Below are 15,269 nucleotides of genomic sequence, written 5' to 3'. Positions count from 1 at the left end.
AATCACGTTCCCTTGATACTACACTGCGGGTGTCGTTCAAGGAAATGTTGATCCTGATTTTATGCATGGATAATCCGGCCGAAAACGCACGCGAATGACGAACGCACGACGATGAATGTAAGTAAGCATCTAGGTAAGCTGGCGTTTTCTGTTTTTGCGATAAACCCATATCAAAGTGTTCAAATTAGTAAAACCAAAAATAAAAAAATTAACGCAAGGAAATCAATAATCAATCGAGACTAGATTTCTGTTCGAGAATATCATAATGGTAGAAACCTTCGGTTACGATGATAATCTAAATAACGATTGCTTGACGAAAAACAACAAACAACAACTTTTAATAGTATTTTGCCGAATATCATACATAGTAGCGTTTAACCGGGCGGGAACCGCAAGTGATGTCGCTTCAGCTAAACCTTTGTAAGAGCAAAGCAAAATAAATCTTATTTGCAATATTATTCCCAACATTGAAGTTTGATTGCCGCTCTAGTGTGTATGTATGTATTATACTGACCGCTTAGTTAGGGCCTTGTTCCGGTTGTTCGGCTGCGTCTTTCTTGGGAGTTTGCTGACGAACAATGTCTCCGCGCAGCTGGACAGCTTCCTCTAGCTGTCGAGTGAGACAATCCTGTAATGTCAGAAGACTGGAGATGTCCGCTTTGAGCTTTCTGTTGGATTCGCGTTCGTTCTCAAGCTCGTCGGTGAGAGTTTTTAGGTGGTTCTCGAACTGGAAGAAATAATTGAAGACATTTATTCGAAATATTCTTTTTTTATTTATTTGTATTCTCAAAAAACATTTTCACATGTTTTTCTGCATCTAACATCTTGTTAGATGCAGTAAAGCAAACGTTTGTTATTTTTTGTTTATTTAAAAATCGAGCGAAGACGAGGCGAATCCAGGAGACGAATTAACAATTATAAAGAATGAATCCCACTTGTCTTTTAGCCCTTGTGCTGGAAACGAAAGGTAAGCACATTGCAAACTGATTTGCAATTTGAAAAGCTAAGGGCCCAGATTGCTTCCTTGAGGAACTTCCTACGGATTGCTAAATAATACCGATTTTTCTGTACCGATCTCAACACATAAACCTAAACCGCCGGTCAAGTAAGACTCTTTCGGAAAAGCCCGAGAAATTGCAAGTGTTTCCATCCGACAGATCTTTCGACCACACTCTCATTCCAACGCAATCGATGCACTGATGGACCGAACGCTGTGATGAATGCTATACTGCAACGATCAGCTAAATCTCCGAAAAATTTCTGAGTACCTCAGAGTTATCGTATGATGCGTACGTTTTTACTGACACGTGGCTCGAATATGGATGATCGTATCATCTCTCGCCAATTATTCAGCAACGATTACAATGTTTTTCGGGTTGAGGGGTTGATGCACAAAATCGCCCTTGGTGGCAAGATTATTTTCCTTGACGTTGTCTATATCCCACCGGACAAAAGTAAGGATTGCAACGACAGTCAATTACATCTAGACACTGTTGTTAAAATCACGAATCGATCCGACTGTGACAAGATCATCCTTTTTGATGACTTCAACCAACCTCACGTTGAAGGGAGTGTATTGCTGATCCACTTTTATCGCACTTTCCACGAGCTTGTTGCATGTTACTCGATGGCTTGTCGTTTTGCCGTTGGAAATAACGTAACACGTTATCACGTTTGTAACACCAGGGATCGAATTCTTGACCTGATTTATACTTCCAATCCTGTTACTGCTATCAGCACAGCTGAAGAGCGTCCCGAACCGGTTGTCCGACCGGATCCCGATCATCCTGCTCTTCTGTTTGCCGTCTGCTTTCAAGGATAAACTGCGTTGCTGTTTTTCTGAGCCAGTACCTCCGTTTAGACCTCCCAAGAAACCACCTTGGTCTCATGCGGTTGAGATATTTGAGCAATGACAACGTTCGAAAATGTTCAAGAAATACTATCGACATAAAAACCAGTTTTCCAAATGCCAATTTGAGGAAGCGAGTCGAGTATACCGTTGTTACAATCGATTACTGTATAGACGACATATTAATCAGACAGAAAGCAAACTTACGCAGGAATCCGAAACAGTTCTGGTCGTTTGTGAACTCTGAGTAAAAGGAACCTGGTCTACCTACGTGTATGAGGTTGGGTGATCTAACCGTTTCTACTGACGATGGAAATTATGTAAAAATAGAGTAGGCCAAATCGACAACATTCACTCCGCAGTTCGGTGTTCCTCAAGGAAGTACTTTACGATCTCTTCTATTCGCTGTCTTCTTCAATGATGTCGCTCTGATCCTACCGAACGGTTGTATGCTGATCTACGCGGATGATTTGAAGATTTATCTCGCCATCCGCATGTTAGATGATTGTTTCCACCTACAGGATATGCTCGACAAGTTTACCAGATGGTGCCGACGAAATCGTCTTGTGATTAGTATAGCGAAATGTTGTGTGATTTCGTATCGGCGTCTGAGGAATCCTGCTTTGTTCAACTATTCCATCGGCGGGACTGTTTTGAATCGAGTCGACAAAATCAGGAATCTAGAAGTTCTGTTAGATTACCAACGGACTTTTAAAATGCACTGTATCTTTTGAGCAATTACAGCTCAACTAGCGAAACGATTTGACTCGACTATTGTTGATTGGAATGAAATTTTCCTGAACAAATTTACACAAACTTTTTTCTTAAACCCAGCCGTTCTCAAGTTATTGCACATTTAAAATTTACCCACAGAATGAAGTGCCGATTATTTAAGAAACATTTGAATTTTAAATTTTGGATATTTTTGAAAAATTTGTCTAACTTTAAAATTAAAAAAAAATCCGAAAGAGTGTCCATCGAAAGCTTTTCACCAGATTTTAGGGCATAATTTGAGCTAACTTTGAAAAAAAAAATTAGGCAAATCGGAGAGGAATGTTTTGAGATAATTGTCATTTTATAAGTTTTATCATGGTTTTGAAAAGTTCTTTCTTTCAGTTTTTTTTTTCTAAAAATACACTTAATTTCCTACAACTTTTCCTTTGAATCCATTTTGATCAAATAAGTAGTTTTCAAGATATGATATTTTGAAAAAAGTAATCTCATTTCTAAATACGCCCTTTTGAAAAGTTAATCGACGAAAAAAATCAAGTTTAGTGGAAAATGAGTTCTTGCCCAGCTAGCATTTTCATATGTATAAACAAGATAAATATCAGCATTACGTACAGATATACATGCTAATAAATCGTAATTAATGCGCAAAATTGGCTTATCCGTACTATTTTGGAGGCGATATGCGTGATTACGAATAATTTTAAGTGTTACGACTATATAAGTATTTATATACGATAATATCCGATTAAGCGCGACTCGCTCCGATTTTGTGCTGAAAATCGTATGTATAATAATATGAAAATGAAAATCGTATGTATAATAGTATGTATGTATAATCAACACCGACAGTCGAGTGAGACAGTTGTTTGTTTTCGCTGCTTCGAAGTTTTTATCTTTTGTCGACGAATAATTAAGTGATTTTCTCCAAATTTGTTCTAATCGTACTCTGTGGATTATTTAGTGACCATAATCAATAAAGTATACGTGATTCGTGATAGTTTGCTGAATATTTTGCTGATCAAAAACCGTTGCCTCGGTTCATCTACGATAGCACCTAGCTGCACGCTCTATTGTTCCAAAACAAAGTATAGTTCGATCAGAGCGTAATGGATAAAAAGCAATGTGGAGAATGCAAATGCGAAATCAATGATCTCGAGCCACTTCGTTGTGGTTTCTGCGAATCGTTTCTGCATATAAACCAGCAGTGCTGTGGTATTAATGCACGTGGATTAAAAGAAGCCTTTGCAGCCGGAAAAATTTTATTAATATGCTCAGCATGCAGAAATGAGCTCAAAGGCCGCAGCATTAGCCGCTATATAGATGAAACGATTGAATGCCCGTCACAGCCTCCCGTGCCCGATCTAACTACACAATTTCGGCAGCTTTGCGGAGTTGTCGAAGCGCTAAGCAGTAAAATTGACGCTTTTGCCTCTAACCCTATACCCGTTGCTACTCCATCCATATGCGATACTCCAATTTGGCCGGCTCGTGGTGCTAAGCGACGTCGTGATGAACACCAGCCCATCATTCGAGCGGCTGCTGAACGTGGAACAAAAGACATCTGTTTAGATGATCTGTCTGTTCCTTCTATCCTTCCGGCTGCACAGAATAAATTTTAGCTATACCTATCTGGATTGAACCCGCTCGCTACGAACAGTGACGTGCAAAAAATAGTTTCTTGCTGCTTGGATGTTCCTGATGCCATCGAAGTGATACGGCTTGTTCCAAAGGACAAAGATGCTACTAGCCTGTCATTTGTATCATACAAAATAGGTCTTGACCCTGCATTGAAAGAGATTGCATTGGATCCGTCTTCGTGGCCTGCAGGTTTGATGTTTCGTGAATTCATTAACCAGCCAAAAAACCCATCCCGTCAGACCAGAATGGAGCAAATGGTTTAAATGTAGAACGAGCTGTACCTATGGATTCGCATCACACTGTTATCGATTCAACTTACACTGGATACTCACCGACTGGATCTGGCCCGGGGCGCACTGATTTAAGCAAATTGGAAGCCCCCAATCCGCTCATCACAGTCGTGCCACTGCAGCCAGCGATCGTCAGCCGTCCCGGTCCTGTGTTTGAGTACGGAGAGGGGGTCTTCCAGCTTGCTTGCATGGGCAAGTATATTTCTATCCATAGTAATTCGACACCTGATCTCCCCGCACCTTCCAGACCTTCACATGACAACCTTCAACAGCCGTGCTCTGCCGTTGAGCAATCGAGCAATATTACAAACGACATTACCTTCCCTTCCACCGTCACCGACTGTACATTGCAGCGAACTAGTGTTTGCATGGACGACGTTTACATCTATTATCAAAACGTACGCAGCCTAAGAACAAAAATAAATGACCTGTTTCTTGCGACAAACGACTGCAACTATGACGTGATCATCATGACCGAGACTGGACTGGACGACAGCATCAACTCGCAACAACTGTTTGGCTCAAATTTTAACGTCTTCCGCTGTGATCGAAGCCCTGCTAACAGTGACAAATCTCGCTTTGGTGGTGTTCTGATCGCTGTCGCAGAGCGATATGCCAGCTGTGTGGTGCCTACTGTGAATGGTCAAACTCTAGAGCAAATCTGTGTTTCTATGACGATAAAAGGAAAACAGATTTTCATGTGTGCGACTTACATTCCGCCAAACCGCAGTCAAGACGTTAGTGTAATTACTAATTGTATATCTTCTGTTACCGAACTTTGCGAAAAATGCAAACCCGGTGACGCTGTCTTGATATGTGGTGATTTCAACCAGCCTCGTATGCGCTGGTGCTCAGTCGACAATGTGATAGAATGTGATTGTTCTCAGCTGCCATCGTCCAGCAGCACTCTTTTAGATGGCATGAATTATCTGTGCCTTAACCAAAGGAACATCGTACGCAACGCACTCAGTCGCATTCTTGATCTAGTGTTTTGTTTGCCCAACTGTATGGCCAGTGTGATGAACTGTTCAGTACCGCTGCTGCCCGTTGACTCGCATCACCCCCGCTCGAAATCTCCTTACCCACGCAAGTGGCCTGTGAGGAACCGATTGAAAGTCATTTTGAACGAAAACTGAATTTTCGTAAGATTGACTTTGCAGCTCTATCAGGTTATTTGATGAATGTTGACTGGATCGCATTGTTTGCAATTGATGATGTAGATGTGATAGCGGAGAACTTTTGCGATATGTTGAATGAATGGCTGTTTGCAAATGTCCCACTAATTCGACCAGCGTTTTCACCCGCGTGGTGTAACTCATATTTACGATACCTAAAACGTGTACGCAATGCCTGCCAACGAAAGCTACGTCGCCATCGGACGGTTGGTAATAAGCAAAGTTTTAAACGTGCCAGTAATGCATATCGGCTTTTAAATGCTTCTCTGTATAAAGCATATGTATTGCGTGTGCAAATGAATTTAAGAAAAAATCCTCGTGGGTTTTGGCATTTCGTGAATTCGAAGCGAAAAAGTGCTGCAATTCCGAAGAATGTATATTTTAATGGGATTACAGCGGAGTCTGCTAAAGATTCAAGTGAATTATTTGCCAAACATTTTGCTTCAGTTTTTGTATCGAATACCGCTTCAAGAATGGAAACTGATGATGCCATTCGCGACGTTCCAATGGACTTAGTTGATGTTGGAGTACCCACCATAGATTCTAATATGGTTTTATTAGCTGCAAAACAACTGAAACGGTCGTTTGTTCCTGGCCCGGATGGTCTACCTGCAGTTTTAATATGTCGCTGTATAGAAGTTTTAGCGCAACCGCTATGTGAGATATTCAATCGCTCCTTTCAACAAGCAAAATTCCCCCGTATTTGGAAGCAATCGTTCATGACACCAGTATTTAAACGTGGTGATCGTCAAAATGTTGTCAACTATCGAGGTATTACGAGCCTTTCAGCAGTTTCCAAATTGTTCGAGATTATAATGTGTACAAGGGTTCTCGGCGCTGCCAAAAATTATATAACGAAGGATCAACATGGTTTCATGCCCAGACGATCAGTTACGACAAACTTAATGTGCCTTGCAACGAACGTTATACATGGTATGGAAGAAAAAGCGCAAGTTGACGTAATTTATACAGACTTAAAGGCGGCATTTGACATAATTGACCACAAAATTTTATTGCATAAGTTGTCCCGACTTGGTATCTCTATGCAACTAATAACTTGGTTAGAATCATACCTTACGGAGCGTGAATTGCGGGTGAAGATTAATGGCTCTGTGTCACAACCGTTTTCTAACAAATCTGGAGTCCCACAAGGTAGCAATCTTGGACCACTGCTTTTCATTTTGTATTTCAATGATGCTGCTTTCGTTTTGGATGGATGTTCCAAGCTAGTCTACGCTGATGATTTAAAACTATACATGACAGTGCATACGCAAGAAGATTGTTCCCGTCTACAAAGTTCGCTGGCATCATTTGCTGACTGGTGCCATAGAAACAAACTTATTATTAGCGTGGAAAAATGCCAGGTGATGACGTTCCATCGTTTGGTACATCCGATTTTGTTCGATTATCATATTGACAGAGTTACTCTTACTAGGGTTACTAAAGTGACTGATTTGGGAATCCTACTGGATTCAAAAATGTGCTTTGATTTACATACTTCAGCAATTATATCGAAAGCAACGCGGCAGTTGGGATTCGTTTCTAAGGTGGCGAAAGATTTTTCGGACCCACATTGTTGGAAGTCATTGTATTGTGCTCTCGTCCGCCCAATCTTGGAAAGTGCGTCTATAATATGGCATCCTTACCAGGTTACATGGTGCCTCCGAATTGAACGAGTACAGAAACGGTTTGTTCGATTGGCGCTGAGAAGTTTGCCTTGGCGTGATCCTAACAACTTGCCATCGTATCCTGACAGATGCCGGCTATTGGGGATAGATACTTTGGAACGACGACGGAAGATTCAGCAATCATTATTTATAGCGAAGTTACTAAATGGTGAAATTGATGCCTCTGAAATTCTCTCAATGTTGAATTTCCGTATCCCAGGTAGAACTCTTCGAAATACGACGTTACTGCAGCCAATTTTTCATCGAACGGTGTTTGGGTATAATGAACCGTTCTCAGCATGCATTCGCGCATTCACAACTGTTGAAGACTATTACGAGTTTGACGAACCAAGTAAACGTTTTTTGTATAGAATTAGGTCCTTGTAAATTAGCTAAATTTTATTCATTAAGACATCATTGTCAGATGAAATATTGTCAAATAAACAAAATAAACAAAATGTATTGTTAGTTATTATCATTGTATACGATATAATCAACTTGATCCAACTTTATCACAGCTTAGTTACGATTTCGAATTTGTTAAGAGATATTTATGATAATTTCCACACTTTGATATACGAGTTGGTGCTAGCTGGGTGCGTGGTCATCAGGAAAATTTCATTCCAATCAAAAATAATCGAGTCAAAAATGGCCTCTTTTCAGCGTTTTGAGCTGGAATTGCTCTTTTGTAGTGGACGCACCCGCAAGACTTGCCTTCTTATGAAGACCGGTGTGTATTGATTGGCATCGAAACACTAGAAAATTGATGGAACACCAACTAAGCTGTCAATCAGAGATGGAGTGTATTGCAGATCAGATAGAGAGGGAATCGATCAAGCCGCCACCACGTGACTATTTACTGCTGCGTAAACTCCGATCACAATGAAATACTGAAATAGTGATCAGAAATACTTGTTTGACAGTATATGCGATCACAATGAAATACTGCCAAACGATGCGGGTCGGGGATCAGTCGTGAGATTGCGATCCACAGGATATCACATTGGCGATCCATTGCCAAATTGAACCATGAAATATATTTTGTATATTATACAATATATTGGCTATTCAGGTTGAATTCCGAACTCCAGTGCGTATTGCGAGACCATTATTTCAGCCTTATTTCTCACTATAACCCATTACTCGAATTTTTCCCTGAAAACGACCCATCTTCTTTTGCACCAGCCTTTTGACTGCTTGGCCACCATTTCCCAAGTATTTGGCAGCAGAATTGCAAAGCATTTTTCGTGCTCAGATTATCGAATGTACAATCTGCAGATTGCCGATTCCCAAAACTTATCGAGAATTTGTCCGTTGTGGAGCGATCATCTCTGTATGGATATTTGCCGACAAAGAATTCTTGCATTAGACCTGGTCTTAGTCTGTTCCAAAGACTAAGAATGCGGAAGAGAATTTGGTATGAAGTATAGAGAATTTTTTGGTGTATTGCTCCAATCGAATCAATGGTTCTTCTTATAACTATGACATTTGATTTTATCTAATCAGTCCTCAAGCAGTTCCTTGTTAACACGTATTGCGTGGTGCCAGTATATTGACTAGTTTTTCGACTCAACTGACATACTTTACCTAAAAAGCATTTGGTACAGTTAAAACTTTAGCATCTACTGGCTAACAGCAAAGTCTACGGTGGATATGGTGTTGAAGGGGGATGGAGTTCAACAAACAAACAACAAATTCAAAAACAGAAAATTTTTGAAAACTTCTAAACAAGATGAAGAATTTCATATTAGTCTCAACTGAATAGAAGCATTAGCGCACTCTCGCTAGCGCTGAAGTTGGCAGACTATGCTCTATGCTCTACTCCCTATGCTGAAATATGGAAACAATTCAAAAGGTTAACCCTGCTCAAGATGTTATTGCATGCGTAGTTACATTGGCAACTGCAGTAGTCACTCTAACAAGGCATATAGAAAAATATGCATTTTGCCAAAAGCAAAGTTGTACGAAGACGACGAAGGAACGGATCATGCTGACTGAATCATCTCCTCTACTGAACCCACTGTGGATTAGTAGTAGTGAGTCGTTATCAACGGATATTATTAGAGTATACTATTGGTGGGTATAAAATGGAGCGAGTTACCTGGAGGGAGTGTCAAACAGAGCTCTGGCTCTCTCAAGCTCCCACCTAGCGCCTCCTCGCAGATCTAAGTCAAATGATGACAGTCGATGGCCTTACCCGAAAATGCTTCATGTACTTACTGAAGCAGCTAAGCTAGGAGGTGCAAACTAGACCGCCTGTTCTCCATGTGAGGGGCGGCTCACACAGCGTCTGTCTCGAAACGGGCGACTGAATATGAAATGCTGTATCCTGCAAGCTATACCTAAGATGGCAGACCCATCAGCCAGCGGGATGTAGGTATCGCGACCCCGGTGACGTAGTATACCGAAAACTCAATTACCACGAATAACGAAGAAAGAAATTCAGGACGGAACGATCGGTATAGGACACGGCAAGGGACAAGGAAACGATTAAGGGATAATGATTGGAAACTTGGTACCTGGAATGCCCGAACTCTTCATGAACCGGCACGGGCTGGCTTGCTTGCTCGAGAGCTGCATCAACTCGGAGTGGAGATCACTGCTAATAGGGCAGTTCGGTGGCCAAATTCCGGAGAAAGGGAATTCCGTGCAGTAGACCCTATTGCAGGCACTTCTTTCAAGTACCACATCTACTACAGTGGCTGTAAAAAAGCAGAACATGGAGTCGGTTTCGTAGTGTTGGGGAAACAAAAGCAACGAGGCCCGTAGATGATCGCATATGCGTGTTGAGGATTAAGGGCAAATTCTTCAACTACAGCTTAATAAACTTATACGCACCGACAAATGAAAAATCCGATGATGCTAAGGACAGTTTGAGAGGACCTATGGAGAGTGACCAAAACACGACGTGAGAATCATCATCGGAGTTGCAAACGCGCAGATCGGGTGGGAGGAATTCTTCCGTCCAGTTATTGGAAGACATAGCCTTCATTTGTCGACCAATGATAACGGTCTGAGACTCATAAATTTTGCCGCGGCCAGAGCCAACTGTAGCACCTACTTTCCACGTTTGAATATTCGGAAACACACCTGGAGGCATCCAAATGGAGACTTTAGCTCTCAGATCGATCATGTCTTGATTGACGGTCGACACTTTTCGGATGTTATCGATGTACGGTCTTTTCGGGGACCAAATATCGACTCTGACCACTATCTCTTAGTGAGGAAGATTCGCGCAAGACTGTCGAACACGGCGAAAGCTCGCACTGAGAGGACGCTGCGTTTCAACATCCAGCGGTTAACGGCAGACGGCGTAGCAGTGGAGCACGCTAGGAAGCTTGACCAACGAATCGCAGAACGGGAGGTAGAAGGAGAAGATATAAATGGGCTGTGGAGTGTGGAGGAACATCCATGGTGCCATCGAAACAGCTGCGAGAGAGTTGGTAGGCACGACGCGTGGAAGACAGCGTAACAGCTGGTTTGATGCCGAATGCCAGAGAGTGACAGATGAAAATAACCAGGCCAGGGGTCGCATGCACACTGCGGCAACGCGTCAGAACAGAGAGAGGTGCAGAGAGACTAGAGCTGCGGAAAAAAGAATCCATCGTCTAAAGAAACGCGAGTACGAGGAGCTCGTGCTCGCCGGCGCAGAGGGGCGATACCCCAGCAACGACACACGGAGTTTCTATAAAACGGTTAGATACAGAAATTTTGCCATGCCTGTGATGTACAATGATAGTACTGGCAAACTTCTTACCGACAAAACGGTGGTAGCAGCCATGTGGAAGGAGCACTTCCAGACACTGTTGAATGGAGAGGTCAACGCGGAGATCAGCAGGGACCGAATAGAAATTGTAAGCGATTGCCAAGCTGTGGAGTCACCAACACAGGAGGAGGTTAAAAAGGCAATCAGTGAGCTTAAAAACGGTAAGGCTGCTGGGAAGGACGGTATCCTGATTGAACTTCTAAAAGGGGGGAGCGAGCGGCTGTACGAAGTAATCCACCGGATCATTGTCAGGATCTGGGAGGAAGAACAAATGCCGGAGGAGCGGTTGGATGGCCTCATTTGCCCAATTTTCAAAAATGGACATCGGCTGGAGTGTAAAAACTATCGAGGAATTACATTGCTCAATTCTGCCTACAAGATGCTTTCCCGTATCCTGTTCTGCAGACTGAGACCGTTAGCGGAGTCCTTCGTCGGCGAGTACCAAGCTGGTTTTCGTGAGGGTCGCTCCACGACGGATCAGATGTTCACCCTGCGTCAGTTGCTGGACAAGATCCGGGAGTACAACTTGCAGACACACCATCTGTTTGTGGACTTTAAAGCGGCGTACGATTCAGTTAAACGAAATGAGCTGTAGCAAATAATGCTAGAACATGGTTTTCCGACGAAACTAGTTACGCTGATTCGTCCGACGCTGGACGGATCCAAATCATGCGTTAGAATAGCGGGTGAGACCTCAGCTGCGTGACGTTGGATGGACTGAAGCAAGGGGATGCACTCTCTAATCTGCTATTCAACATTACCTTGGAAGGTGCATTACGAAGGGCAAACATGGAAAGGAATGGAACTATCATCACGAAATCTCACATGCTTCTTGGTTTTACGGATGACGTCGATATCGTCGGAATCAACCGTAGAGCAGTGGAAGAGGCCTTCATGCCCTTTAAAAGGGAAGCTGCGAGATTGAGACTTACCATTAACACCGCCAAAACGAAGTACGTGGTTGCTGGTAGGGAACGTGGGAGCCCAAGTGGTGTTAGTGCCGAGGTGGAGTTAGATCGGGAACGATATAAAGTAGTGGAGGAATTTATATACCTTGGTACACTCGTGACATGTGACAACGATGTAAGCCGCGAAGTGAAACGACGAGTTGCAGCCGCGAATCGGGCTTTCTACGGATTACGTAGCCCGCTAAAGTCCTGTAGTTTGCAAATTCGCACAAAACTGGCGCTCTACAGAACGCTAATCCTCCCGGTGGCCCTTTACGGACACGAATCATGGACGCTAAAGGAAGCTGTTCAGTGATTGCTTGGAGTTTTTGAGCGTAAAATTCTGCGATCTATACTTGGTGGCAAAATGGAAAATGGAGTGTGGCGCAGACGCATGAATCACGAGCTGTACCAAGTATACAAATATGCTGATATAGTGAAGGTAGTGCAGTGCGGCAGGCTGCGGTGGGCTGGACACGTGGCCAGAATACCCGACGAAAGAGTAGCCACAACTATTTTCTGCAGAGAACCAGGAAGAGGCCGTAGACTACGAGGCAGACCCCGCACCCGGTGGGTGTGTGCTGTCGAAGATGATGCACGTTCAGCTGGTGTACGTGGGATTGGAGAACGACAGCCCAGGACCGACGGTACTGGAGGACCATAATTCGTTCGGCGCAAAATCGGTCGCAGACCGTTGCCACTAAAGTATTGGTTTTTTGTTACGCGTGAATGATACAACGCAGCATTTCTCGATGCTTATGATGATACGGTTCCACTGTACAAAAATAATTTTCTGAAATTCACGGCAATCTTCAGTGTTTCTAACAACCGGAAAATTTTACAGGTCAACAGCATACAGCAAGCGTTCGATCAAACAGGTAAGATCGCAGCCATTGTGTTAGGCATGTGTCGGCACAGAGTTTAGAGATTTTGGCCAAGAATGAATCGCGATCAATTCTATCAAATGATATTTTTAAATCCCTGTAGATAGTGTCAATTTATTGGTGGTTCTTCAAAGCGTTAAGGCATTTTGAGGCAAACTCTAGTAGGTTTGTATTAACGAACGACTGGCGTAGAAATCGTGCAAATCGATCGAGATATATCGCTTACACTTAAAGAATAGGTAGTCATAGACAATCAGCTCTAACAATTTGAAAGCAGCACATAGTAACATAATTCCTCGATAATTTTCCATGTTTCGCATTGCGCCTGAATACTGTGAATACTGTGAACATGAAAGATTGTTTCCAAAGAGTAGGAAAAACTCCACTGAACACCGACTTGTTGAATATCACGGAAAACGATTATTTGCCATAGCTGTTCGCGTTCAATTGTATCGTATGCTGCCCAGAAATCCACGAAAATATGTTGTGTAGGCACGTTGTACTCCCTAAATTTCTGGAGGATTTCTCAGAAAAAAATTTGATCCGTAGCAGCACGGGCCCGCATAAATCCCACCTGATACTGCCCTACAAATTCTCTTGCTATTGGGGATAGACAACGCAATAAAATCTGGGAGCGGTAATTACAGCTATCTAGCCGATCGCCCTTCAAAAGTCCTGCCGACATGATATTTTAATTTATCTCGAAATGAGGACATGAGGATGGAGACATAAGTAGATTTTCCAAACGTCCGAAAACAGTACAGTTTCATTTCACAGTTTTATATGATCAAAACTGGTGCCTATTACTTTGTTATTGAGACTTAAGACTTCGATAATAGTTCAGTTTTACTGAAAGCATAAAATACAAAGACCGAAAATATAAATACCTTTTCGTTGACTTCCTCTTCATTTGTGGACGGCTTCTGCTCTACTGTCTGCAGTGAGATTATTTTCGCTGCAAATGGAAAATTCTGGTAAGTTCTTATGAATCCAATATTATGCATATTGACAAAAAGACATATAGACATAAGCCAGAGCGGTCCAGTATCACAAAAGAGAAAATAGATGCTTTAAGTATAGTATCATTTTGCTATAATCCGATCCTTGAATCTAACACGTAAAGTGAAATTTATGGATCTAAGAGCAGAATTAGATTACCTTTCAATTCCAGCACTTGCTGCTCGAGGGTACGGTTCTTTTCCTGTGTTGCGACCAACTCGTTTCTGGAACTGGTAATTGCAAGAGCTGCTTCCTCGGCAAGCTTCTTTGACGACTCTGCAGTTTGCGTGAGCAGCACGTGCTCTGCTTCCAACTTTTGCAAGTGGCTGCAGCGCGTTAACAAAATCAGGTAATCAACTATTGCAGTGTGTTCAACAAACTTACCCATTCAAAGTGTCCATCGCCTTCCAGATCCGATCAACACTCTCAACCGGCTGGTTGTGGGATGTTTGCAACACTTTTAGCTGTCCCTGTAGTTTGTTATTTTCGCGTGTCAGTTCCATGATTTTGGTTTGACTCGTTTGAAACTTGGCCTTCAACCGTTCGTGATCGTTGGTCTGACGAACAAACAATTTAAAGGTTAGGTTCAAAACTGTTACAATTCTAAAGTTCACAACCACACATACCAGCGCTTCCAGTTGCACGTTCTGTCGGGCTGCATTCTCCAGAACACCGGTCCGAACGGAATTCTTCTGATTGAGCGCGTCCAGTGCAATCTTGAGCTGATCCCGCAGATCGGTAACCTCTCGCTGGAAGTTTTTCGCATCCTGCTCCAAGCCGTGCCGGGACTGGCTGCATTCGTCCAGAGAGGATTTCAGTAACGTAACCTCATTCTTGCGTTGTCGAAAGAAGTAACTTTTTGATCGTAAGATGTATGTATGTGAAATATACTTACACGCCTTGATTGAAGTTCGCAGATGCACTTTATCAGGCGACTGCGAATATTTTCCAGATCAAAATCGTTTTTTGCAAGCATAAATTCCTGATTGTCCATCGTACACGAGTTTGTGACTGAATCGATCGTAGTGAACACCGTAAACAGTTCACCAGATGACTGTACAAGTCATTGAGATTGTTTTTCTGTGCACAGTTCATCCAAGATGGCTGTGAGGAAGCAACAGTCACTCGAATTATTGGTAAACAACTTTTTGTAATCCGTTTCAAAGCTATAATTCATTATGTTAATATTCGGTAATTCTTTGACGAAAATTGAGAGATTGATTAGAATAAATTAACTCGCAACAAGCAATGTACAACCATGTGTGAGCCTCCTGACATGCGCACGTGGCGTTACGAGTGACATCGATTGTGACCGAATCCGT

The 15,269-nt window shown here is 42.5% G+C and overlaps 1 protein-coding gene across 1 annotated transcript; it reads right to left on the bottom strand.

Annotated features, from left to right (window-relative positions):
* Positions 1–517: 517 nt before the first annotated feature.
* On the bottom strand, positions 518–14,941 carry LOC128741019 (restin homolog). Its single transcript, XM_053836593.1, has 6 exons — positions 14,843–14,941; positions 14,574–14,780; positions 14,332–14,504; positions 14,107–14,273; positions 13,836–13,903; positions 518–727 (listed from the first exon to the last, which is right to left on the bottom strand). Exons 1-6 carry the CDS (start codon positions 14,939–14,941, stop codon positions 518–520), a joined length of 924 nt encoding a protein of 307 aa, XP_053692568.1.
* Positions 14,942–15,269: the final 328 nt, after the last annotated feature.

Source organism: Sabethes cyaneus, chromosome 3, assembly GCF_943734655.1.
Source record: "Sabethes cyaneus chromosome 3, idSabCyanKW18_F2, whole genome shotgun sequence".
NCBI classification, from domain to species: domain Eukaryota; kingdom Metazoa; phylum Arthropoda; class Insecta; order Diptera; family Culicidae; genus Sabethes; species Sabethes cyaneus.
This window is presented reverse-complemented; position numbering and strand designations above follow the sequence as displayed.

Bases quoted from the DNA above. Each gene is read 5' to 3' on its own strand.
- LOC128741019 (XM_053836593.1), bottom strand. From the start codon at position 14,941: ATGGACAATCAGGAATTTATGCTTGCAAAAAACGATTTTGATCTGGAA. The intron at 14,505-14,573 runs GTATGTGTGGTT...TTTGTTCGTCAG, and splicing joins ACGTGCAACTGGAAGCGCTG to ACCAACGATCACGAACGGTT. The intron at 728-13,835 runs GTATTTATATTT...TATTTCTTCCAG, and splicing joins AAGAGGAAGTCAACGAAAAG to TTCGAGAACCACCTAAAAAC.